At 42.3% G+C, this 27,745-nt stretch overlaps 1 protein-coding gene across 4 annotated transcripts in view; it reads right to left on the bottom strand.

Annotated features, from left to right (window-relative positions):
- Positions 1 to 23,885, bottom strand: part of SNX9 (sorting nexin 9) — a 54,209-nt gene extending 30,324 nt beyond the window's left edge. Inside the window, exons 1-5 of one of the 4 annotated variants that reach the window (XM_015858337.3) lie at positions 23,770 to 23,885; positions 21,207 to 21,302; positions 5,993 to 6,079; positions 4,864 to 4,938; positions 3,618 to 3,752 (exon numbers count right to left, since the gene is read on the bottom strand). In XM_015858337.3, the coding sequence (XP_015713823.2) occupies positions 3,618 to 3,752; positions 4,864 to 4,938; positions 5,993 to 6,070 (288 nt within the window). In that variant the 5' untranslated portion in view covers positions 6,071 to 6,079; positions 21,207 to 21,302; positions 23,770 to 23,885. Of the gene's footprint in view, positions 1 to 3,617; positions 3,753 to 4,863; positions 4,939 to 5,992; positions 6,080 to 8,353; positions 9,965 to 18,906; positions 18,998 to 21,206; positions 21,303 to 23,769 lie in introns of those variants that run through there. The other 3 variants (XM_032443381.2, XM_015858335.3, XM_085543486.1) reach the window with 3 other exon arrangements.
- Between the last annotated feature and the right edge of the window lie 3,860 nt (positions 23,886 to 27,745).

Here is a 27,745-nt window from a genome sequence, read left to right as displayed (position 1 = left end):
AGAACAGGGGTTCCACTCTGCATTTTTTGTAGGAGGAGGAGTTGAAGAGTATCACTGGCCAAGACTTTTCAAAGAACCATTCTCAATGACAAATGTTTTAGACTTCACCTTAAAGAAAGGCATGGTCAGTGAGCAAGAAAAAATTTAAATCAGAAACAGTATACTGCAGGAACCACTCCCTACTGCGGTGAAGGAGAGGGTTACAACACACATGCCACATGGCACAATGTCTGCAAAGCAGGAGCACTTCTACAAGAACTGACAAGACCGTTATCATTATCAAGTTAAAATATTCTTTATATACTCAGTGCCAAACTGCTAGACCACAAAGCTACCTCACAAAACAAGAAGTCAATCAAAAACTGAACCACAAGAAAAGGAAAATGCAAACATAATAAACAGTGGGAAAACTATTTCAGAGTTTGATTTTGCCTTACAGTACAGGATCATGATGATGAAGAGTGATCACATCACAATACCACAACTTAACAACATGCTCCCTGAGCCCTTATTCCATTGGGACACCCACAAAACACAGCTACATGACTTGGACAGGTACAACCACCGTCCTATTTTGAACAATCGTATTTTTGTATGGAAATGCAATTCAATTCAAAGCACACAAGTCACTGTTTTATGGAAATCACTGCCCAGAGTCTTTGTTAAAAGAAGAGTTGGTCACAAATCCCTGTCACAATTCTGAATGTAATATCATGACTCAGATCACAGAATTACAGAATCAGAGAATTGTAAGGGTTGGAAGGGACCTCTGGAGATCAAGTCCAACCACCCAAATGGGGAGAAAAAGCATTGCTTTCAAATTACATGTAGCAAAGGAAGATGTTATCTGTAACAAGAATTGGAATTTAATAATCGTGAGAACCAGCAAACTAGGATACTGAGTATTCTGGTGATTTATGAACAGTTATGGCACAAGTAGGTTTGTTTGAACTTCTTTTTAGACATCTTTTACACTATTAACTATACAATTTTTGCACACAGAAAATATCATGTACTAAAGAGCTCTCTGATCTGAAAGAAAGGCAAAATTAAATTCTTACTAGCAATAAGACATGTGAATAAAGTACCAGATCAGTGTCAGAAACTGAAGAAACTAACATTCAAAGCAAGACATAAGCTCTCCTAGAAAATATATTTAGCCAAACAGCAGTTTACTGAACCCAGATTTTAAAAAATCTTGAGGATACTGAAATCATGATAAAAATCTTGACAATGCAGCAAGGTGGTTTCTGCTACAAGAAGGCAGGAAAGCACGAAGCCCAAACACACCAGCCTGAGGAAATGTATTAGCTTCCCCCACATCTTGCATGACCTTGGCTGCATCCAGGTTAACATTGTCTCCTCGCTCTCTCTCCATCTCCAGCAACACAGCTTTATTATAATGCACAATGGTATGCTGCTTCTCCAAACTGACCCACAGAGCATTTGAAGGGTAATGGAGAGGAGTCAAACACATAAGAATAACACACCGATAAAGATGACACAAGCTGATCACTTTGAGTTACCTTATTCCAAAACTTGTTATGAAGAAACTGCAATTTGTTTGTATTACAGATTCAGTATACTGCTGATCCCAAGTAAACTGTTAAACACCTGCCTTTTCAAGCTTTGCCTCCTCTAGAAATGCATCTTCCAAAGCTACACTGATGTAGTAATTCTCTGTTTCCAACTGAACAGATCTTTTATTATAATTCTTCCTCCTATGTAGGCAAGGGCTTTTTTTCCTGCCTTTCTCCAAACACACGAGTATCTTCTGTAAAACACAGATGCTTTTACCACCATTCAAAATAGTCTAAGCCAGCATACAATAAGTACTTGTTCTTAGGTAAAATTTATTTACATATTTCATTCATAAGAGAAACAGTACTCAGATTTTACAGAAACAGGTGCTGCAAATGTTTCAAGCCCTTCAAAGTTAAAGTTTGGCTAGAAACTCTTAAGGATGAAAAAACAGAGCAAGGATAGCAGCAGAAGAAATCATGTTCCCATTCTACCTTCAAAATTACTGTAAATTAGTGCGTTAAAAGGAATCATAATCAATGGTTTGTGCTCTGAGATGAGAAATTCGTGAGGTATATCTGAAGTTCTGAGTTTAAGTTAATTATTCACAGGGCATCAATTTAAAAAAAGAAAAAAAAGTTTGGTGACAAAAATTGAGACAGTCATAGTGAGGTCTGGAGCTCTAACTGAAAGTGTGTGGGTGTGTACGTGTATATTATACATATGTACTCTGTTTATACAGTATTTCAATCTACTACATACATGCCACAGTATCGCAGACTGACTGAGGATGGCAGGGACCTCTGGGTCCACCTCGTCCAACCCCTGCTCAAGCAGGGCCACCCAGAGGAGGGTGCCCAGAACCATGTCCAGTGGCCTTTACAGATCTCCAAAAAGGAACTGGCAACCTGGGCAAGTGTTCTGTCAACTGCCCAATAAAAAAGTGTCTAGTGATGTTTGGATGAAACCTGCAGTTTAGTTTGTGCATGTTGCCTCTTGTTCTGTCACTGGGCAACACTGTAAATAGCCTGGCACTGTCTGCTTTACACCCTCCCATGGCTTTGAATGGAGCACATCAGGAAGTGCTTACAGATGCCACTGGGATCTGTCTCCTCCTCCACCAACTTTTCTATTAGACAGTCATAACAAAGCAAACTACAAATGATTACTGCATAGTTAGAATCTTTTAGTTAAAGGCTAGGCAACCCTGCATTGGTCTTGACACTATCTAGCTCAGCACAAGGAAGCATAAAGTAAGTATCATACAGTCATATATATTGACTATCATGAGAAAACATAGCATTTACAGTTTTCAAGAGGTCTCAATTCATCTCAAACTTCTGTGGTACAAATTAGAGTTAAGAAAACTGATTTTTTAACTGCCATAAGCTAGGCACATTTTCCCAGCTGCTACAATGAGTAAAGCATTTACTTTCCAATAAGTGACAGCTTTGCACACTGCTGCTGGAAAGAGCAGATTTTGTTGTTCTGCTGACCTATGGACTTTGACGTGTTTAACTGTTCCTACGTGTAACACATGCAGCAATCCACAGAACATAACAAACTGCTTGTGTTTAAGATAATGGCTGTCCTCATATATTTAACCTGAAGCTAAACACTTGCTGCTTAATAAAATGACAGGCCATCCACCTCTGGCTCCTGATGCATACAACATCCAATAGTAGCAGACACTGCATTCAAAAAATAAATAGTGGGAAGCTCACTAACAAAAAAACAAAACAAAACAAAAAAACAAAAAAAAAAAGGAAAAGAAAAAAAAAAGATAACTTAATGCCAATTTGCTAAAAGTGAGAGTTCATTTACACATGACTGGGGTACAGACAGAGACAGAGGCAGAGTTTTACATGGTTGTAGATTCTAAAAAGTAAAGTGCTCTATTTTTTGAAGTGGTAGAATGCTTATTTTTTCAGCAGTGACAGTAGCTGAAGGGACACACACAATAAATAATCAGTGGAAGTGTTCCCCCTAAGGAAAACATAATTACTTCTATTAGTAATTCTATGAGGGTTCACAAGTACAGTACAGCATAGTTGAGAAATGCAAGCAGTTATATCAGCAGAACTGCCCATGCTCACCTGTAGACTTACCTGATTACTGCTCTCTGCAGCTGAGCTGGTCTGAGCTGTATTTAAAGAGAGGGCATCAAAAAAGGCTTGGTCAGCTAATGAATTACCACAACTAATTCCATCTTTTGTGCCATCAGTTATAATCTGAAATGAAAAAAGTTGCAGAAGATTTTTTTAAGCTTCCATGAATTCAATTACACAATGTATCATGTATCATTCTAACACCAGACGTTAAGATGGCAGCATACACCCTTTCTGAATTTAAATTCAACAGTACCTTTTACAAGTAGTAGTTCAATAGTATCTTTTACAAGAAGCTGAGTCTAGAGGACTCATTTCCACAACAGAAAGAAATGGAGAGCACAGTGTAACACATTTGTGGCAGCAGATATGTATCTATAAATTCATTAGGGATTAACAAGGTTGTTAGCGTTACTGCTTGGAGACTGGAAATTCAGGACCAGTTTGGGATAAGTTAGAAGAACAAAAAGCTACTTAGAAGCTAAGCAGATGAATACAAGAAACAAGATTATGCAAGCCAGAGTATCTCCCACAGGCGAAGGAAGGGAAGGACATGCTTTAGACACACTGGAGTAGACACACCAGAGCAGTTACAACCAGAAATCTTGAGCTGATGACCTGGATGACCTGCAGATGTACACATGCTCTATGTTGCAAAGGTGAATTAGATTACATGCTTTACATTCAGAGTTCTGTTCCATCCCCATCCCAATAACACCACTCTTTAAGCAAAGAGCAGATCAACACACAGAGGAGACATTACGAGCCCTCAGGGAGATAAACAGAGCAGTCCCTGCATTTGGGATCCCATACCCTGAGCCCCAGAAGTGCATTTCTATTCCAGAGATCTTATAAGCATGTGGCATGTCAGCCACAGCAAAACCAGAGCAAACTTATATTATTCACTTCACTTCCGCATCTGTGTTCAAAGATAGGAAAACAAAATATTTGGATCATGAGACAAAAACAGAAGCAAATTCAAAATAGCTCACAATCTGCAGATCACCAGGATTCACAATGGCTAATCCTTTGTTGCATTTCTTGGAAAACCACTAGGAAGCACAGCAGTTTTAGATGACATTTGCCAGGGTGTTCAAAGTCAGCTGCAGTTGTTTTGATAATATACATTCTGAATATTAACACTAGAAGTTTCACATTTGAGCTGGTCAGCAAACCAGATGATTGCTTTTTCAGTAGTTCTGCTTTTTTAGCATGCAGTGATGCAGTCACTTACCTCAACATAATCTGTTGGGACAAGTCCTCTTTCTCCTTGGCTGTTTTTTCCTTCTAACCACCCTCCGCCGACATCCTAAAAAACAATACATAAATAGTTTTGCTAGATGGATCCCACACAGCATGCTTTAAGCAACTCAGGAGGAAGCACTGTCTTGTTGTCAAGTGCCAAATGCAAGATTCAAAAGACAGTTATGACTACAACAAACTCACTTAAATCTGCTGAATAAGGAGGTACTTGTTTAAAAGAACACAGTCCATCCTGGTCTAACATGGCTTCTGTGGGCTTTGAACAAATGGCTTGTTCAACAAAAACCAGCTTGAAAGCTGTAAACCATTGGAAAAAATAATAAACAGCTGATTCAGTTATTATTTACCTCCGCTCCCACAAAATATCCTATTGAAGAGGATGCTGGTTCTACTGAAGGTCTGCTTTAAGTATTTATGGTCAGTGGAACTAAAAAGTATCAGGATTATATACGATTACATTCTTTCAAAAATTAACTTAGGCTTTTTTACTTCCTATGCAACCTGATCATAAAATCTGGCATCGAAATGAGGATTTGTTAGTTTGAAAAAGCAAGCCTATTCACTGAGCCATATCATTGAAGATTCAGAAGCATCATCAACTTATACATACCTTGTTCAAGTGTAAGAACTATAAAGGCATGCTGAAATTAATAAATCAAATGTCACTGCTCAAGCATATGATTAATTTAAACTTTCCTTGACAGCATTATCTCAGTATTTTCCCCACTCCTTCACAGTGCCTTGCACCTACTGCTTTAATTAAAAAAGAGTGAAAAAAAAGTAGAGAGTACACACTCAGATGTAAAACATATCATCATCACTTCCACCTTAGCACTCAGCACTACTTAGATGAAAAAAGTCAAGCAAAAAATTCCAAAGCGTGTAGGCACAGTCTGAGAGGGCCTTTGTTCTCCAGAATTTTGCTCATCGTATTTGTTACCACAACACTACTAGAAAATTCTTTGGGTTTAGTTTATGTGCTGCTATTTCAGGGGAGGGTAAACAGGGATTTCAGATGGCACCCAGAACATCCTTTCCTTCATTTGCTGGAATTAGGTCAGGACAGTGCACTGAAGCCGTTTCCATTTAATATCTCTTACCGGGTTGGTAATTGTGATGATTTCTCCTTCACTGACAGTCAGCTCATTGTTTCCAGGCTCAGCAGCAAAGTCATACATAACACGAGCCTATATGTTAAAAGAAAACAGCAGTGAGTCTTCTGTCATGTTCAGAAGATTTAATGAAGCAGGTATGACTTAAATAGAAAAAACACTGGACATAAACTTCAACATGTAGGGAGCTGATAGTTTCTGAATTAGAACCCTGAGTTGAATGCCAACACAAATTTTAAGGGATTAAAATCTCCTTAGAGCATGTCAGATATGACCATTTTAAGACTGGCTGTTTTCTGTCATCTCCTGAACTACCTGTACAGCTTTTATTCCAGCAGAAGAAGGTATCAAACAATCCAATTAATATTTTCTTCTACAAGAAACATTTCAGCTCCAGTTTGGGTAAAGGGGACTGTTTCATAGAGTAAGCAATTTGACCAAAGGAAACTGGATCTGGTATTACATTCCTTAAAAAAATGTTGTTTGAAGCACTGACAAAGTTGTCTGGCGCTTAAAGAACAGTTCTTGTTTATACACTATGCCACAACTGTTTGTAAGACTATATTCCCAAACACCTTTGCACTTCCTCCTATTAAATCCCTCCCCAATATAAATCAGAAGAGACATTCAGGAATCACAAAGTGATTGTATTTATTTCCCTGCAAATTGTTGAAACTAATGCAGAAAACACCTGACAAGAACACATGCAATTCACCCAAGAACTTTAAAGGAAGACCTAGCACAAAAGGTTTAGCCTGTCATTTAAAGTTGCATATTAGATAAACTTCAAATCTGATCAAACAAGAGGAAGTAACCCTTTATCTAAACTTATCTTTCTTGGAAATAGAACTCATCGTACTAAAAGAACTTAGAAATAATAGAAGCCCTTGTTGTGTATATCTCAAGTCTTCATGTTAGCCAGGTTCCCCAAGAATAATCACTACATTATTTCATCAGATTGATGACAACAATGAAGTACTACAGAGGAGCAAAATGGAAAGCTAGACTTCTGGTATGGAAAAATACAGGTGTTAGCAGACAGTGTTAATAACTATAACAAAAAGCTTTTCTTGTCCAGCTAAAATAACAAAGTATAAACTCAGTTACAAGAAAAGAAAAAGATTTGTGGTTGTATAAGAATGTCTCTAAAACTGGTAACACAAGCATTGATTTACAGACCCCCCAGTTCACAGAATGGACAACTAGGAAATGAAACCATCTTCCCACCAGCTCCTACAGGAGCAATGGAAAGTCTGACTTGAAGAAACACATCCATTTCTCCAGCCTATCTGCAAGACTATGATGTCACTATCAACACAAATGCTTTTAGTTTCCTCAGTTCATGCAAGCCTCATCCTCAGGCTTTGTTCCTGCTGATTAATATATATACATCTAACAGTATAGATGTATATCATCTATATGTATATATGTATATATGTATATCTACTATAGTAGCATTACTGTCAGACAATACCTATAGCAAGGGCCTTCCTGTCCTTCAGGAAGTAAAAAGCAAAACAAATTGTTTCTGCCTTATATATATATATCCTTAGTATATGTAAGGATGTTAAACATGTCACTTTTACAGCAGGTTATCAACACATATTCCATTAAGAAAGTCAACTTAGCATGGCTCAGATGATGGGCATCTGACCTAGGGGGAAAGCAGTCCTCTCAGCTAATTCTAGTAGCACAGATGGCATTAAGTTCATGCTTAAAAAGAGAGTTCACCAGGACACATAAAATTTTATTAGACTTCAGAAGCGGTACAATATCCTATAGTAAATACCTGACTGGAAAGTTAAAATACTTGTGTCTAATAACCTTGAGATCAGATGCAAAGGAAAGGGCTTGTATGGCTCTGCTCTGAGCTATACAGCCTCACTTTGAATGCTGTGGGAGGATTTGCGCACTGCAATATAAGAAGGTCTCAAAGCTACTAAAGAGAGGTCCAAAGGGCTACTAAGATGGCGAAGGGTCTGAAAGGTGAAGTGTATGAGGAACAGTTGAGGTCCCTTGTTTGGTTCAACCCAGAGCAGAGCTGAGGGAAGCCCTCATGGTGGCTGCAGCTCCTCACAGTGAGCTGAGGGGCAGCACTGTGACAGCGACAGGGCCTGAGGGAAGGGCACGGAGCTGTGACAGAGGGGGAGCAGGCTGGGTGTCAGGAAAAGGTTCTTCACCAGCAGGGAGGTTGGTGGGCATGGCACAGGCTCCCCAGGGCAGTGGGCATAGCCCCAGGTGCAGAAGTTCAAGGTGACAGCTACCCTAGGACAGATAAGGGTGGCACACGCTACAAAGAAAATAGCCATAAAAGGTTCAAAGCATGATATTCCTCTAATAAATGCGCACCTTCCTTTTAGTACTTAGCACAGTAGTCACAGCTTCAGCCGGTCAGTCTGGCACTTTTCAAGGGACAGAGATTCACAAGGTTGGTCAGCTTCAAAAACAGACTGTGGGTTCATGGGCGCTCTCCAGCTTCACGGCCTACTTCCCATGCTGCTGGGAGCAGTAGCTTTCAGATTCATAGAGAGAAATTCAAATTCCCTGTTTCTTTTCTGGAAAGTAACTGGGGCAGATAAATCTTTTCAAAGAAATTAACAACCAACTAGAGAAGGAGAAATCATAATTTGGGAAGCATGGTGAAACGTCTACAGAAAAAAAAAAAAAAAAGAAAAAAAGAATAGAGACAAAGAACTAGCTGCAAATAATTCCATTCAGAAATAAGCAGCATTTCTTCCTACCACACTGCTGCTCTTCCCAAGGGATATGTGACAAGGCTAAAAATTAGAACAATTAGTATCCAAAGTCAAGAGGAAAAAAAGCTTTAGAAACAGAGGCAGGAGCCTCTGTTATACCTCTGTATAACCACCTTTCTTCCAACAATAGCATCATTCTGATTTATTTAACCTTCTTCCTTCTTTATTCTAAAACCCGGCTTCACCCAAAAGCTATTACATAGTCCAGGACTGAATAGTTTTTCACTGCAGCAACAGCAGTATCTGGTGCTATGATTTAACAAAACTGCCTCTTCATTTTAGTCCACCTATCATACTTTTACCAGACTACCATGTTAAGTGTGTATTTGGATAATCTAAGAAGAAATGTTAAATAGCTCTTAAAGTGCTTATGCTTCTGAGCCTGGAAAGGCAGCTACTTTCTGTCTTGCCTCCAGTACAGAAATCTCTACACCATGTTCCTCTTACGGGCATTCCCAGGAGACAAGAAGCAAAGAAAATCAAAGGTGAAAGACTCTAAGAACATTGTCTCCATCCTCCTCCAGAAGCCTTACCTTAGGAATTCAAGAAATTATATATACACCATTTTGGAGGCCGAAGTTTAAATGATAACGAGTTATTACAAGGCAAATTAAAATGACGCTAGTCTTTCTAACTTAATAAAACATAGATTGAGAAAATGCACATTGCCTGTACTATGCCAGTTCCTGTATGTGTGCCATGCATCTACCTAGACCAACCTACCAGTCTGAGGATGCTAATACTACCTCCTCAAACGTGATTTCATACCATAATTTTATTAAACTGTAAGTAAAAACTACATTTCATTTGTTCAATAAAGACGGTTTTTCTTCACTGACAAATCGAGGTGGGTTTTTTTGTATGTTTTATTTTCAACATCAGAATTAAAGCAAATTCATCCAGTAAGTGAGATCATAACATTCAGATGTCATTACTCTAAGTTCCCTTGCCAGCTGCAGCTCCACAAATACTCCACAAATACAAACAGAAAAATGTGTCTCTTGACCTGCTGGCTCACTTTCTTCTGAGCAATTTTTCGGCTATAAAATAGCTCAATAGCCCGCAGCTACTCATTTGGAGGTAACAACACTGACTATAAGCACATCAGAAGCAAATTAAATACAGATAAAAAACTAAGAAACAAGGACATGCATCATTTTGCCCTGCTAATAAAGAGATGTTTATTGGCAGAGGAAACAGAGCAGGGAACTCCTCCTTTCGCTCAGTACTCCAGTACTTCAGGCAGACACGTGATCCAGTGTACACACTGGATTAAAAGCTCTGCCTGGTAATCCAAGGGAATGGTTAACAGAGCAGAAAGAGTTTCCAAATGGCACAGGGGGAAAAGTTTTAAGTGTTTATGAGGTAAGGGACAGTAATGAAATACTTGATTCCCATGAAAATGCACACAGCTTACACTGCCGGCACTTGTAAAACTAGCATTAATGGCATAATAAGTGCATCTTACAACTAATTTTAAGTGCTGGTCTGTAAGTAATAAGTGATTAGGCAAGTTTTCATGTGCTGAAGATACTTAAAAAATATTTTCTCTAGTCATAAAGACAATGATATTAACCTTCCTCAGTAGCTCATGCTCTTCTCAGGTGAGGACAGACCAGCCCTTCTGACCTTACAGACAGCAAACTACTCAACAGGACTGAATTGCCTTGCTGAAAAATATCTTTCCATCAGGAAAGCTGACAAATTCCAGAAGTTCTTCACAGCTCTTGGCACAGATTGGTTCTAAGGAAAGTTGGCTATGTGCATGCCACCGCATTTACCAACCAGAAAAATAAGGAGATTGCTTAAATCCTTGCAGTGAGCAGCAGCCCTGTGAAAGAATCAAACTGAAGTACAGTACAGGCAGCTGAGGAAAGGTGAATCTACTGAGACACCATGGCAGAGCAGGCCAGGCACCAGAGGAGCCCTTCAGATACTTTGAGCTGCACTCAGAAGGGAAGACTGGAATTCAGTTAAGGTGAGTCCAGTACTTTTTTGGTGGTAGTACCAACACAGACATTATGCACTTGGAACTTTTACTCGCAGAATCATATCAAAAGGGTGCACAGTTACCCTTGGTGGTGCCCATACAGACATACTGGTGAGGTGGTAGGGAATCAGATGACAGAACCCATGCACACCCGAACCATATAGAAGCAGGGTAAATTTACCTGCAGAAATACAGGCAAGACACCCACATGATTTTAGAGATGTTTCCAAATACTGATTCAGATTCTCCTGTTAATCACATCTGAGCATCCTATTGCATTAAGTGCTTAAACTAGGTATTTTTTCTCTCTTAAAGCATTCCTCATAAACCAGCTATCAATTAGAAAACTATTGCAAATAGGAGCAGAGAATTCCCACTCTATAAGAAGACATTTTTCTATATCAATTTACTGCACAGCTCCAAGTGCCCAGACTGCCTCATATTTCCCTTTCTAAGCACAAGTCTATACCAAGTCTCCAAATGGACTAAAGATTTAACAGTTTCCAAACTGAGGAGGTTAATCCTGGTTACAGCAGCACACACAACTGGAGCAAGCACTGCACGACTGTTTCACAGGTGTTAGGCAGGATACATTTATCTGAAGTCAAAATCTCCTCCCAGATTTGATCACTACTGTGTCCCTGCCATCAAACTACCGATGCCTGCAATTGTTTGCTAAACCAAAGCGTAACTGTGTGCTTCGGAAGCCTGCCATGTTGATCCTCCTGGTATCAGCCTGAGATCTCAGAACAGGTAGCGTTAAACCCTTGCAATCCTGTCCCCAAAGAACAAAACTAGGAAGAGGTAAAGGTTTCAGAACAAGCCAGCAGCATTCACCAGAAAAAAATAGCCATATTGTGAGCTACTCATTAAGACAGCTTGCAGTCACACAAGAGCGCTTCTTTTACACGAGGAGATTACAGAACAGTAATTATCCCAATAATTAGAGACACACACAGTTTCACTAAGGTAATCTAATGAACTTCAAGCCTTTTCAGACTCACCACACTGTTAGAGGTGGTACATCTCAATGCACCAGGGCAGTTTAAACACGAATGAAGAACTATCAAAGCAATCAACCTGCACGCAAAAGGGATGTTACTTCAAATAAAACCTGACTTTGATTCAATGTATCCTAATATAGACCAGCATTTTAAGCTTTTCTGCTGACATGGTATAAAAGCGCAAACCTCCAGAGTTACAACCTAATCAGCAGTTTACATAAGAAGGCATTAGATTTGGCCAGAGCACACCTAGTGCTTGTACCAGCCAGGTAAACCAACATTTTGCTTGATTTAACCTAGAATCAAGAGAACAACTTATTTTTGCCCTAAAGATTGAGAACTGTAATCTCTAAACGCTGAGAAAAAGAGAGCAAGTTCAAAACCTGCTGTGTATAAACAGAGACAGCATATGAAGACACAAAATAAAAACAACCATTCCTCTGCCAAGGAGGAGCAGATGGCAAGTCAGAGCAGAAGTCAGCAACACAGAGATAAGTCGCAAGAAAACAACCATCACTGGCTGTACACAAGTTCCACACTACACAAGAGTGGGACTGAGGGATTTTACCTGGGTCAGTCCCACTCGCAGAAAACCCAGGTCAGGCCCCGCTGCGTACCCAGAAGCAGCTGCGGTGCTCAGACTCTCCAGAGACCTGCCTAAAGCTGGGCTGCCAGCACCTCTCTACAGCCCCCTCCTCCTTCCAGCCGCACTTTGCATACTGGAAAACCCTCCTGTAAAGCAGCTTCCTTTAATACCCAGGGGAAGCTCTGCATATAGCCTCCTTTTGAAGAGCTGCTCTAAAATACAGGAGGAAATTAGAGGTTTTACTGACAAAAAACCTGCTGTTTTGCCCTTACCTAGCAGGCTAACCACAAACACGCCCTCAGCAGCAGCACCCAGGGCTGTCCCTTCGCCCTTCACACCACACCGTGTCTGGAACGTCCCCTCCCTGAGAGCAGCTGGGCCAGCCTGCATGCGGGCAACTCCCTACACCAGTAGTTGCGTCTCCTGCCCTTTTCCTATTAAGAGCTGTGGGTCTCAGAGGATGAACTGTCAAAGTTAAACAATTCTGCTTTTAATTACTTCTTTTTTAATTTTAAACAGAAGTTCCTTAGCCACATGAAGCTCAATGAGAAAAAACGCTTTGGAAAAAAACGATAAGGCTCAGAGCTCCAATGCAATTTTCCAGTAAGCAATACACACAGCTTTATCCTTGGTAGCACTGAAGTGCTGCTTGTGGAATTAGGATAAGAATGCTTTGTGTTTTAAACCCGGAGTGACTTGGGAATCTCCTTTTTGATCACAAATCACTGACAACGCTGAGATACAACTCAATGAAGTAAAGGCACAAGCTCTGATTTTAGCCCCTCTCAGAGAAGACAGAAGCGAAGCTGAGTGACCTTCCAATTGCAAAACATGCCTTGAAATAGGAAAGTTCTAGCTTTAAATGTAGAGCACTGCAGCAGTTATTTAACGTAAATAATTGTGGTTATCTCAGAGTTGATCTCTCCTACTGCAGTGTTAGCTGAAACAAATCACTCCCACTGTTTTACGGTCCTATAACCTGCTTTTGCAATGTTCTGCAGCACCGCTTCCAACACTGCTGTTGCAATTGCAGGTAAATACAGTGCAGGATGGAACCAATCCATTTAAAACAGCAAAATTCCCACTTCGCTTTCCCTCTGTAAACTTCCATTTCTGAAACGTGCCAGCCGTCCTAATCAAATAAGGAAGTTTTCATAAACAGGACAATGTGGGGATGTTCATATTTAAAGTGAATTTTGAAGGCATTAAAAACAGGTTCTAAAAGAGGAAAGACAACGTGCAAAGGACAGCATGGAAAAAGTGGAGTAAAATAATCTTCATTACAAAACCACGGTTAACTGTAAAGACTTTTTGCTGACATGATGCTGTTATGTGGAAAAATCAGACCAGAATGAAAATCTGAATCACTTGGTCTATAGACCAGATGACGCTCATAACATCTGATACCAGAGTTCCTTCTCTCTCACTACTGTAATTGTATTTTTAAATGACGACCTCTGGTAATGAGTCCCTGATGACTCAATGCCCAGGTGCTTAAAATAGCTTTGAAAAACTGAGTCAGAGGAATCATTACCAGAGCATAACATCATGCAGAACCTCAACACCCCACCAGCTTGCCAGCTCAAGAGCTGGCTCTTACATGAGAAGCCTTGCACTAACAATTGCTGGAATGTAGGGTAACTCACTTGTCACTGAACTTTTAAAGGATCTTAAGGTTAAAAGACAGAGGAACGGAAAAATCTGCACCTTCAGAAAAAATGATGGTGTTATTTCTTGTGTTGCTGAGCTCATCCTAACACCTCACTGTATCAACAGGTCACATATTTGAGGTAAGCATGTATTTACCACAAAACATTTACACCTTCTCCTTGCACAATGTTGCCACTTTTTAAAAGTCCCAAGGAGGATTTTCACATCTACTTAATTACAGCTCAACAAAACCTTTTCATGAGATTAAGACCACCATACCAAAATGACTACTTAGCCTAACTAGTTTTGTTCCATCGCATCCTAAGTTTGCAAATGAAATCATTGCCAATTAAGTCTTGCTTTGCTGAATTTAAACAGTGAAAGACACTGGCCATGGTACAAAGCAATTCGCATAGTATAAATTCATCCCAGCTCACAGATAACATTAAGATTGATTAACTGAATAGTTTCCTAAGATACAATTTCCTAGAACAGCCTTTGTGCTGTCAGAGTCAAGACAATACAGAAGGCAGACTCGCATCATGCAAAGTTTGGAGCACTTGGCACAGAGGGATATTTCCCTTCCCAGCTGCAAATCAGAACAAAGAATTGTTTCTGCCTGATTCATTATGTAAACATACAAACAGCTTCACAACCATAGGAACAAAAATGTGAGACTTCTGTTGGTGAGCCTTACACGAGTAGGAGAGCAGCAAAAGATAATGTAAGACTGAAGTATTGTATTTTATCCTATATGGTATTTTCAGGCATAAAATGATCTTCCCTCAGCACAAGTAGAAGAATCAAGCTAAATTCAAGTATATCTAGCTAATGACATTCACAAGAGGTATTTGAAAGCCTTAAACAGCAAGATTTTACTTATTTTTCATTATATCTCTCTTCTTTTAAGAAGAAAATATCCAGCCTAAGATCTTTGGCCTCAGTGGACTTCTGCCTGTGAAAAAGGGCTCAGACCTTTTAACAGAATCATAAACAAACAAAGAAGAGTTCCTGAAGTAGACACAGAATCACAGAATGACCCGGGTTGGAAGGGACCTCAAGGATCATGTAGTTCCAACCCCCCTGCCTGGCAGGGCCACCAAACATACACATTTACTAGATCAGGTTGCCCAGGACCCCATCCAACCTGGTCTCGAACACTTCCAAGGACGGGGCACACCAGTGAGCAATTAAGAACATCACGATGAGATACAGGTGTCCCTAATGTTACAAAGTAAAAATGCTTGATTTTTTGAAGTCAAACCTAGTGAAAGTTGCCAATACCTGCAGAGCTAGCTTGTGAAAATAACTTAACCAACTTCAACTGCACGTCTATAAATCAGTTAACCAAGTTCTTTCTCCACCTTAAACATTAAACCCCTCATTGTGCATTGTTTAGCAGCACAGGTTCCAGAAGTGCTGTCCTGACCATCTATGCACTCACCTACTGCATTCCCTCAGTATCACCCTGAAGTTCTGGCTTCACAAAGGGCAAAGCACCAGCCTTTGCAAGAAACAGACTTGCCTACCTTTTTAAACAAACACTTCTAAAAATAGATGACGGTAGGGAGCACATTATTAAAAGTCAGCATATCACTTCCTGACATTTGTGGCTCTCCCTATTCAATGAACCTCAAAAACAAAAGAAAGGGCATGAGTAAAGCTGGGACTTTGCAAAGTGCAGCAGGGAAAAAGGAAAGGCCAAAGAAGCCAAGACAGAAAGCACAGAAGCATTAAGAATGAGAGAACCTGACTGGCAACTTTTTCAAGCCGTCCATCATAGACAGACATCTACGATATTTCATTTTCTTTGTAACTGGGTTTTGGAAATGCATTAAGCTTCTTTACACACTTTTAAGCTTAAGCCCATTTTGCCTTTTTACTGCACAGTCAAAAACTACAAATTAGTAAGTTCAATTCCATTGCTGAAGGAAGGCTAACATATCCACTGAATCAGTTCTTGACACAGATATGCCTACCTCTCATGTTTGGTTCAGTTAAATTGCTGTTAAACTTTGGAAGCTGGGACCCCCTGAACAACCCAATTTTATTTCTTTTAAAGCTTGCCTCAGCTTTTAGAGTACATGGCTTTGCGCAAGCCCTTGGGAAACCAGAAAGGCCGCTGCCAAGTTGCAGTTAAGGATCCAGCTAACCTAAGAACTGCCACCAGAAGTCTCACGTGCACTGTTTTCCACTCTCCAATTATATTCCCAGCCTTCACCATGGAAGTGTCTCCCCTCTGCGCTTGCACCGAACCTTTTGCAACTGCTCCAAGCAAACTTTTACCTACTTCAATAGATGGAACTGCAAAAAACTTTTCCACTGCTCTCCCTCAGTTAATCTTTTGCTATTCTAGCGAGTCATAGTCACTCAAGGACAGGCCTGACAAGCATTAGTGTCAACACAGGATCAGCACAAGGAGGTAGCAGTGACTGTGAGGCCAGCTCCTACCATCACACTGAATCCCCACTGCCCTCAGAGGGCGTGGGGCCTACATAGTATCCCTGCCCAGCTGCCGGTTAACTAATACACCAGCAGAGCATCAATAAAGGGGTTTTGTTTGTTTGTTTTCATGAAAATAGTAGTTATTCCCCCAGAAAGTTTTAGTATTTCAATAAGAATTCTCATGAGCTTAAATGGTGCAGGGAAGAGCTAGGAGACGATGAGATTAAACCACATCTTCAGAGCACTCTGGGAACTTAAACAGCAGGGTTTATCACGGCGGAAGGCAATAAGACTGGTCAGAGTTCACAAATTACGGAAGAAATGCCATTTTCTCCTCGTAAAGCACGTTCTAGTTTAAACAAGAGTTAGTACAGGAAGCACTAACAGCCTGCGCAGTGCTGGCCATGCCTGACTGCCACTCATCCCCACCAGCTCTACAGCTTGTCACGCCATGGACGCTTCTGAAATTCACACCCCAGGTGACCAGTCACAGCTCCGTTTTGTCAACATTTTCTTGTATAATTCTGATATCCTTCAGAAAGAGAACAAGTGGAAGGTGGCAAATCTGTCTGCAGCTTCAAAAGGAAAACAATTTCCAGGTGAAATGGGAACTTGTTAGTTGGCGGAGTTCCTGAAGACAGTTTACTGAGCCTGTCACTCCCTTACTCCATTAAAAAAAGGCATCCTTTATTATAGCTGACATTTGAACGAGTTCAGCAAATTAAAATCCAAAGTAGGAGAATTAGCTGAAAGGGACCTAACTCATGGGTGAAGCTTAAAATAAAGCAAGCTTCTCTTCAGTAAAGCTTTGTTAACAGCTAATTGAGATAATAATATCAAAAAGAAATGTCAAGCCTTCACTATCACTTCCCAATTTTAACATACAAGTCAATTACTATGTCTTGCAAAGCGCTGAATGAAAAAAAATCTTGCACCACCTGATTTCAATACAGTTCTGGCTACTATGACATGTCCTTCGTTCTAAGGCCGTAATGACCACAACCATTTATTTGACAAAAAGTGAAAACATCCATATGTATGGATAAAACAGTGTTATGAGACTCCATGAGGGCAGATGCTACAGCTCAAAGTGAGGTAAAAAGAAAACATAAAGCATTTGAACTCGGTGTTTGCTCAGTAGACCATGTGTTATGCTTTACATCCACACCTGTCATTTTCTTTTTATTGCTACCTGCAGTAGTTACGTGTGCTTACACGTGGTTCAGGCACACGGCCCACAAATCAGTGGAAACCACCCACAACAAAACTAAGTCCATTAATGATATTCTAAAAACCTGTACAGGTCATAAATTTCACTTATATTGATACTTCTTCAATTGCATTAATGATGTTGAAGCTTACACCATTTCTTCGGTGCATGTGAAAAGGCTTAGTGAGTTACCCTCTGCTCGGATGGCTGGAGGCTGCTATTTAGCCATCAAATCCTACACACTGAAGATGAGGGAACTCTCTGATACTGAGAAATGCCACAAGAGCAGCGTGCTGTATGACAGGTGCCTCAGTAAAACATTGTTTGCATGGCTGGGCAAGTTTTGGAATCGAATCAGTTTGAAAGCATTACTTCAAATACCAAAAAGCCTCGTGTGATATTCAGACAGCTTGTAAATGATGTTTACCCATCTACACGAGCAGAGACAAAACAGCACTGCCACCTTCATCAACAAGTACAGTAAATAAGTATTGTCAATTTAGAAAGCGATCGGTTTCAGACAGGATGGGCTAATTCCGACTGTTGCATTCATAGCAGATAGATACTGTTGAAGAACAAAGCAAAACAATTTCACTTCCTTCTTTTTCTTTTCCCACTCAATCAGACCCTAATACTCCTAGAGCAGGACACACACCGCAGCCCTGGAGAGCTGCCCCGGCCCTCACGGCCTTCCCAACCCGCAGCTTTCTGTGCGGAGCAGCCCGCAGCCCCCCGCCCCTCGGTTCGGCCGCCGCCGCACACCAGCCGTGCCCGCCGCAGCGCTCGGAGCACCCGCATCCCCCGGCGGGGCTCGGGGAGAGCGGCAGGGACGGCGGGCCCAGCAGCGCGCAGGCCTTCCCCCCGCACCGCCCGGCAGCCACGGGACAGGGGTACGGGGCGGCACCGGCCCGGCCTCGAGCAGCTTTCCGCCCTCGCAGCCACACCGGGCGAGGCGAGGGGCGGAAATCCAGCAGAAAACAACTTCGGATCGGACGCTGCCCCCTACGAACCCTACACGGGGCCGGGCGGCGGCGAGGCCCGAGCGCGGCGCGACGCGGCGGCAGCCCCCTCCTCCCCTCCCGGCGGCGAGGGGCAGGCCCGGGGAGGGGACTCGCTCCCCAGACCCCGTACCGCAGCCCTCCTTCTCTCCCTTACTGCCCAGCGGAGCTACCGCCGCCGACCCCACCGCGGGGCCCGCTCGAAGCAGGGGGCGCCCCGGAGCCGCCCCTTCGCCCCCCGCGCGGTGCCGGGGTCCGCTCACCTTGGTGGCCATGGCGCCGCCGCTGCAGGCTCGGCTGCCGCTCTGCCCTCCCCGCCGCGGCCCGCGGCTGCTCGCTCGCCGCGTCCGGCCCGCCCGCCGCCGCTGGGCCGCGCAGGCGGCTCCTCCTCACCTCCCCCGGTCGCCGCCGCCGCCTGGGGGCCGCTGGGCGGCTCAGCAGCCGGCCCGGCGCTGGGCAGGCGGCTGCTGCTGGTGTGGCGGCGAGGCCGTGCCCCCTCCCCGCAGCCCCCGCACCCCGGCGCTTTGCCCCCCCGCCCCGTCGCCGTGAGGGCTGGAGGGGGAGGGGGAACCCCGGGGGAGCCGCCCCGGCCAGGCCCCAAGGGCGGGCGAGTCCCCATCCCCCGGCCCCGTGAAGCCTTCGCGTTTCTGTCGGCTTTTGCCTCAAATTCGTATTCCTGGAGCGGGGCGGCTCCGGGCCTGTGGAGTGCCCGCGGTGTCGACCACGCGGGCAACCCTGCTCCGGCCACTGAAAAGCTCACAGAACTCTTTCGTTATCTGTTTGGTGTCGTTATCCCTCGGTTCCCTCTACACAAAGATTCTAAACAGCGAGGAGACGAATATCCCCTCTGCCGGGCTCATTCTGCTGCTTTCACAGAGGCGTGTGTTTCAACACTGGTGCTGCCGGGCCTTGATGCACGGCAGCAGGGATGCAGCCTCAAGAATCCACAGAATCACAGAATCACAGAATGACCCGGGTTGGAAGGGACCTCAAGGATCATGTAGTTCCAACCCCCCTGCCTGGCAGGGCCACCAAACATACACATTTACTAGATCAGGTTGCCCAGGGCCCCGTCCAACCTGGTCTTGAACACCTCCAAGGACGGGGCATCCACAACCTCCCTGGGCATCCAGCCAGGGGCTGTGCCATTGCTGTCAGACACTGTGCCAACATCTCACAAAGAATAATACATCTTACTCAATTTCCAGCCTTGGGGAAGGTGTGATGGAGGACCACAACAAAGGCTGAGGAGGAAATCTGGTGGCAACAGTTATAGAGAGGTTCACAGACCACATGAAACCCACCTCTGCCATGTGCACCTGGTGTCTTATTGGGAGAAATGTGGCATTTTTGAAGCCAGAAAATGGAAACTTCTAGGTGAAAGAGTGGAACTTATTAATGACTGCTTGTATGCATCCCTTCTTCATTTAAGCTGTTGGGATAGAGATTCTAGGCAGAAGTGCCATCTAAAGTTTGCCACAGTTTAAAGGTGGCATAGCTGTGCCCACAGTGCTAGCAAGGAAAAAGGGCCTGGGACTGATTTCTGATTGCAGTAAATCACTTGTGTCCACCCTGTTCAGGATTAGATTAGCTCCCAGGACAACAAATTTTTCTGGTCAGCAGACTGTTGGAGTGGTTTAAAAGTGTATTAGCCAGGTGGCTAATGGTCAAGCAGTGTGCAGGTATAGGTATTTCCTGCCTGTTTTTTATGGGATTTATAATAAACTTTGGGCTTTCACATCGGTTGGAGTCTGTCATTCTTTACCTGTGGTCAGGACAATGGCCAGAAGAGCTTCGTTTATAGCTGCTGACCAGTGTGGTTTAACAGAGCACTGTGAACTACTCATAAAAATAACTCTTGCCTGACAAGTCTGAGGGATGAAGGAAATGCTATTATTATTTTGATGTATTCTTTCCAATATTGTTAACAATTAATTGCCATTGACTCTTGCCTTAACAAAGACGTTCTCAGGAATCACAGTGGATTACAAATAAATGCATCCCTTCCTACTGCAAGCCTTATTGTTGCTTAATGCAAGGGGCCAAATAACAATGATTTGCCAATAGCAGTCACCTAGTATTTCCAGTTGGTAGCAGAAAACTCTGCTACCAAGCTGAGTCCTTATGGATGAAGACTGGAGGTCTGCTTAGCTCTAGACATGCAAAAGTCTTAGTGGCATTTCTGTAGGTTGGAAACAGAGGGCTCTGCATGGAGCTTATCAGCTTTGAAACACAATTGGCTCATTATCCACTTTGTAACAAAGCCCCAAGGTTGTCTTTAATAGTTAAATATCTCAACCTCAGAGAAACAAAAAGCGTCAACAACAGAATAAAATCTTTTACCAAGCACGTGCTCCTTTTTTTTTTTTTTTTAATATTTTCTCTATAGATTTCAGCTAAGTATGTTTGCATTAACCTGCCTGTATCAATTTCCAAGAACAACTGCTGCTACAGAGTTCATTGAGAAGTGATCTGTTGCAGACCCTAATCAAGTGAAAAGCTTCCACTAATAGCACTGTCCAATTTTTTTAATTCAAGATGGACTCTGGGAAAGGATATTTACCAGTAAACGCTGTTCTCTGCTGGGCAAGGCCTGACTGTAGTTTCACCATCAACTGAAGTCAGTGTCCTTGTATGGGCTGTGCTGACTTAAGCAAGCCTGGAGGGGAACGATAAATTAAAAAGAGTGTTATTTAGATAACCTTCATGCAGAAGATAGAGAAAGAACAATGACTTGCATGTCTCTAAGCTGCCGTCCTCAGGTGTGCCTTGAGTTGGTGCACCTTGGATTTCTCCCTGCTCGCAGGTTGTGCCCTTAACACTACCCAGACAATGCATGGAAATGTATCAATCTTTTGGAGTCACCCATCTTTCCTGGGTCATTGCTGCATTGTTGGCTTAGCAATAAAGACACTACCATTTTCCAGTGTTCATTTTATGGAACGATTTAATTACCTTTCATCAGCTAAGCGACATCAACTTTGCAAATGGAACAGCAGCACATCAAGCACATAAATGTCAGAATGTCAGTAAGAGGCACACTGAGAGCATGCTGTCCAAGGTCTTCATTTGCAAAGGTATTTCATGAAGTGAGAAGTAATTTTTCTTCTTTCCCCACTGATGTGAACAAGGTTAGTTCCATGCTACGTGCCGTTAGCTATGGATTGAAAACCAATTATAACTACTAATTGATCCTGAAAACCTCACATTGATTAGGGGTTGATTAATTACAAAGATATTTCATACTTCTGCTCCTTTTTAATCATCACGTGTAACTTTCTCACCTGACACACTTCTTGTTTAAATAAAAAGGGGTATAGATTTCCAATTTCTGAAGCCTTAAAATGAAGTGTTTAAGCAACGGCTTAACTTGCAGATAAGACATAGCAGTAGGGTATTCTTTATCATTGGAAGCCATGCATGCGTGGTTACACGTACCTCCCCGAGAGGTTCTTTAGGTATTGTGTGTCCTCCCAGCTGACCAGAGTTTCTGTTAAGCAGAAGTTAATACAATTTCTCTGACATTTGCCAGATAGCAATATGAATTAAATACTGCTTTGTCCTATTTCCTCTGTCCTCCCCTCTCCAAAACTGGACAGAAAATAATAGCAGTTGCTTTATACATGAAACCTAAGGTTAGCTGCACAGAACAGGAGAACAGCTGGCAACTGTATGCATAGCTCTGTACAATGTGCCATCATCTTCACATTGTATATGAAAAATACATCTATTGAAACATTCTAAGGGAAAATGTTATTATTTTCCTTTATATTACAGTCTGAGTCTTTAAAAAGGCCCCAAACTCATTTAGCCACAACTCTGTGGCTGACCCTTCTAAACAGTACTCTGCACCTGGGGCTGGAAGGTCACTATGGAACTAGCAGATCTTGAAATACCATAGGATGTTGGGGTAAGACCTCCCCATCACAAAAAGCTGCTGTAGAAAAACGTACCCAGAATTGCACCAACATTCCTTTCAGTTTTTCATTCTCAGAATTTGTCCCTGAATAAGCAGTTCTGAGAAAAACTGTACTTTGTACATTTGCTTTGGACTTCAGGGTTTTGTATCCTTCGAGCTGGCAATGAAGCACCGCTATTATCTGAACTCTGGCATACTACGTTGTTATTTTTCTCCTAAATCCTGATTTGACATAGTTATATTTGTAATAAATACGCAGCTAAAACTGGCTTTGTGTTGCGTATGAATTTTTTACACTGGGGGAAAGTGCTGTGCTAAGCTCAAATTCTGTGCTCTGAAGGGGTGGGGCTTTTTTAACACGTTTTTGTAAAAGTCAACAGTTTTAAACCATGCCAGTGCTGGACTTCCTGGATTCCATTTTCTCTTTCAAAAGGCCATGAAAGGAACGGGTGACAGCTGAAGAGGGGGAAAAAGATACATTGGAAAATAACTAAATAAATAAAATTCAAAGGGTGGGAAACAAAATGCTGCTGGACACCGAAAGAGCAATTTTTGTTTCATTTTTTGTAAAGCTGGTTACATAGAATATGCTCTGAAATAAATGATATGAAACAAAACAGGCTTTTTTTTGTTCAAGGAATGGGACAGATAACCTGAAACACCTGACACAAGGATCATTCTGATTTTTTGCATTCCTTTTAGGCCTGTATGTAGATTGTTAGCGTACCATGTATATATAAATATATACCACTGTATACTCGTGCATTTTATACACTTCTGTTGGCCTGCATTTGGATATTTCTTAATATTTTCTATTCATTTGGGTCTCAACACAATGACTGCTATGCTCGACAGGTTTTGAACTCAGTTTTCTTGAGAACTTGAATATGACTTAGTAAAGGGAATATTCAAAAAGTACAAGTACACTATATCCAAATACGCTGTTTTCTGACTTGAGCAAGTGAGGCACTATCAGCACTATTGATTCTCATTGCTGCTGGCTCTATGAGGAGTGCTGAATGCCTGTGGCTCATTTCCATTTTCTCCTGCCATAGAGAATCATGGAGTTGCTCTTTGCTCTTCAGCTGACTGCACACACGTGATAAGATCCTTTAAAAAGCCAAGGATAGAACCCAAAATTTCTTCTGACATACAGGTTGTGGAGTCTACTTCTCTGGAGATATTCAAGACCCGCCTGGACACCTACCTGCACGATCTGGTGTAGGGAGCCTGCTTTGGCAGGTGGGTTGGACTCGATGATCTCTGGAGGTCCCTTCCAACCCCTGTGGTTCTGTGATTCTGTTAGTTCTTCAATTCATAATCCAGACCAGACAAACTCAAAAAGGAATAAAGAAAAAAGTAGTAGTTTTTTCATTATTGTGTAACTAGATGTACTCCTTTTACATAGTTTTTTCTATCTCAAAAAATGAACTTGGAGTCCTGAGGTTCCTTTTTACCATAATTTTTGTGCATTAAAGTCATAGCCAATAAAGGCCGTGCTATCCTAGTAAGGAGATAATGCTGTACAACTGAAGAAAAAAGCAGAGCCTCTGGCAAGATGATCATCTACAAAGCAGGCTTTGTAGTCTGCATACCTTGCATTGCTACTGAGGAATTATGCAACTGTGGGCCGGTCAGAAAATTTTAAGTATCTAAGAAATTGTTTATAATCACTGCCTCAGATCTGGATTAAAAAAGAAAAGAAAAAGATGTAAAAGCAAAAAAGAATATTTCACTTTGGACAGCTCATTAGGAAGAGCATTAAACGTATAGCCGGCAGTTCCAAGACACCTTACAGGAATAAGTTTTAAAATTCTTTTGACAGCCCATCCACTATTACTACCAAGTCTAAGCAAGCATTTCATTCATTAGCAGTGCTAAAATAAAAATGATACCCTTGGGATGTAAGCATTTCATATCTTCATTCACACCAGCTGAACAGTTCTTTTCACTGAATTATCAATAGGATCCTTAGGGGTGGTTTTATTTCTCCTGTAAGGGCAGCTGTCCAAAAAGCTGCAGAAATTTCCAGGAAATCTGACTTTCACACAGAGGTTAAAGAAAGCAGACAGAGAGAAAGCCTGCAGCTTCCTTTCCAAAGGGCAGAGTTTCTAATTGTGGGGGGACGACAGGTAGTAAAATGTAAAATGTAATTCAATGGGGAGCAAGAATTGCATTCTGTAAACTGAGACTTCCCCTTTAAGTTTGCAGAATATCCTTGTCCAAAGTTTCTGAACTTGAGAGGGACGTAACAGATGCAGCGCTCAGTCATGTGCCTTGTTTGTGGTTAGCCACACAAAGCCTTTTTTTTTTTTTGGTATTTTTTTTGGGTTCTGAGCTCTGCTCCTTTTTGTTGTTTGGAAGTAGAAGGACTGAACACAGCTGGTCTTGACGTGAGCAATAGTTAGTGAAGATATAAAAGAGCCCTGTGTCGTCCAACTGGCAGACAAACCTTAATTACCTCACAGCAATATGATTACCTGTGGGATGTCCCCAGACCTGGGGACAAAGAGAACCTGCTGTATCACAGAATACTTTTCCTAATTTGCTTGAGCCCACCTGTGCTTTTTGTCCACCGCTTCAGTTTGGTCCATCTGCAGTGATGGGTTTGTCCAAAAGGGGCTCTTTATCATGAGCTTGCTGCCTTTTGCCAGTCATTGCTACATCAGTCCAAGACTTAAAATACTGCCTGTACAGACAATGGTGTAGAAGAATTAAATTGAAATGATACTCTTTTAAAGTCATCATAACAAATGAAAGAGGAAATGGGACCGGAATTTGACATTCAAAAGAACCAAAAACACACACACACACACAAAAATGAAGCCTGGATCACAGCAATGAGGCACAAAACCTGCTAATATTTGCAGTTTTCGTTTGCGAATCTTCTGTTTCCAGTCTTTGTTTCCCAGCATAAGCTGCACATTCACCCTTTCCCCCCCCCCACCCCAGTTTGAACAGATACTTGCAAGCAGTATGATTGCAAGCTCTCTGCCTGGCTGTGCCCCTTCCAAACCTAAACGTATCACTACACCATACTTCTTTTTGCTCTTCTCAAGGCATGTTGGGGACTTCAGGCTGAAGAAATTTATTTGCTCATTTCATTTTCAGATAGCAGGAGTTTTCCCCATAATACTGCTTTAGTAGTTGAGTTGGTCGCATGTTGCTGTGCGTGACAGTCAAGCTCTAGGTACAAACACTGCCCCAAGTTGGTGCTCCAGCTGCAACACTGACCAAAATCAGGGCTCTCCCTCATCCTAGTACCTCTGGACTTCCAGTCTGTCGAGCTGCTTTATCCAGCATGTAGAAGCCCACCCACATCCTCACCTTCCAGGCCACCTCTGCCACTGCTGACCCTGTGCCTGCAGTCCCCAGCGGTCCCTGCTGAGCTGCGGCTCTGGCCCAACTGGCAGCAACCATCTGGGGATTTTTTTAAGGCTGCAGCTGCTCAGAAGCATCCTTGTACAAAAGCAGCTGTAATGGCAGGCTGCTCCTCAAGGTCAGATGATTTATAGGATTGAACTCTCCAGACTCTTTGTCGTGTGATCTGGGAAAGGATGATGAACAGGCAGAGAGGAACTTCAGCCGAAGGGCTGTTCCCCTGGGATTCAGAGCTGCTCCCTATGTGTGATAGGCAGATGTGCTTCCTTCCTGCAGACGCCTGCTCCCTTAGCTTCCTTGGCAGCAGGCCTCCTTCAGGTATCCTCATGAACAAACAGATTTAGCTTCAAAAATAACTGACCTTGCATATTTGCTGTCCTTACGAGTTGTCTTCTGGAACATGAATAGCAATAGGCAGTTCAGGGTAATCTTATAGCATCTATTATTTTCCCTCCCTTCTTAGCGCCATCCAGGTTTTGCAGTAAGCTGATTGTTGGGAAAGCTGAACTAGCAGATTCTTCTGTGGGCTTTCAGTGAGCCATCCAAGTGAGGAGGGGAGATGCAGTCATGTTTTAAAGCAGCAGTAGACTAAGGGCTGTGTGATGACACTTTGTGCTGGCACAGTGACAGCCCGAGCCAGCGCAGTGCTGGGGCCTGGCAGCATGCTACTAATGCTGCACTTTGCTCCCCGAGGCTTGTTCTCATCTGGCTGTGGCAGCAATGCACTGGGGGGTGCCCTAATGTATTAAGGGGCTGAAGGTCATCTAAAAACAAAACTTGAAAGTGATGTGCCTTTTCTGCACGTTGATGCCAGTTTTGTGTCCCTGTACCACAATTTGGCCACCCTTAATACAAATCTTCCATAGCAAGTTTCCTCCAGTAATAAATGAAGTTGTGTGCTCACATGCTAAATGGTTTCCTGTTCAGCTAAATGCAATCTGCCTACCAGAAATTCCTCTAGATAATGCTAATTAATACAGACTTATTCAGTATTTTCCTCCATTGAAGCCATACTGCTTATTTTTCAACACTTCCTTTCTTTCACCAGGCAGACGGCTGTTCTTTGCAGTTGCACAAAACTAATTCTTCTCAAAGGAGACCTATTTTCGAGCCCTTCAAATGTGGAAATTCAGGTATATATACATACATATTCCATTTATTTTGTCTTTATTGGCTCTGAATTTTATCAGATATCTGCTTTGTTTTGGAGATTCTGATATTTGGAGCTTCTATTTCACCACATACATCATCTTCCCACTTACCCACCATCTCATTTGTAGAAGAACACATTCCTTGCCTTTAAATGTCAGTCCTTCATTGCTCAATTGCCCTTCTCTGCACTGCTCCCAGCTTTCTCAACTGCTCATGGAACAACGTTGAGTGGAGTCAACAGGCAAATAAAGCCACCCCTGAGTTACCTAAGGTTATAATAGTCACTGCTTGCTCACCACTGTATTCTTCACGCACCTGATTTTCTTGCATCTTAAATTCAGCTTCCCTCTCTCTGGCTACTTAGGCCAGTTCTTGTTTGGCTGAAGTCTGAGTCAGGGCAAAATCTTAGCAGAAAAGAAGGAACCAGATTTCCTGTAGTGCAGTAGAGAGGAAATAAGTAAGATTTGTCTAGCCCGTAACTTTCTGTGTAGCTTGAGAGAACTTAAATGGGTGTTTATTCTACCGTTCTGATAGGGCAATTAAATTTGAAACTGGTGTATATAAACATGCAGCATCCTTTTGGACTGTGTGGGGAAGCTGGATTCGGTACATGAAAAACTTCAGACTTACAGTTCAACTAATACAGCCAA

The sequence above is a fragment of the Coturnix japonica genome, chromosome 3, assembly GCF_054131305.1.
Source record: "Coturnix japonica strain WE chromosome 3, WE-NBRP24, whole genome shotgun sequence".
NCBI classification, from domain to species: Eukaryota; Metazoa; Chordata; class Aves; order Galliformes; family Phasianidae; genus Coturnix; species Coturnix japonica.
This window is presented reverse-complemented; position numbering and strand designations above follow the sequence as displayed.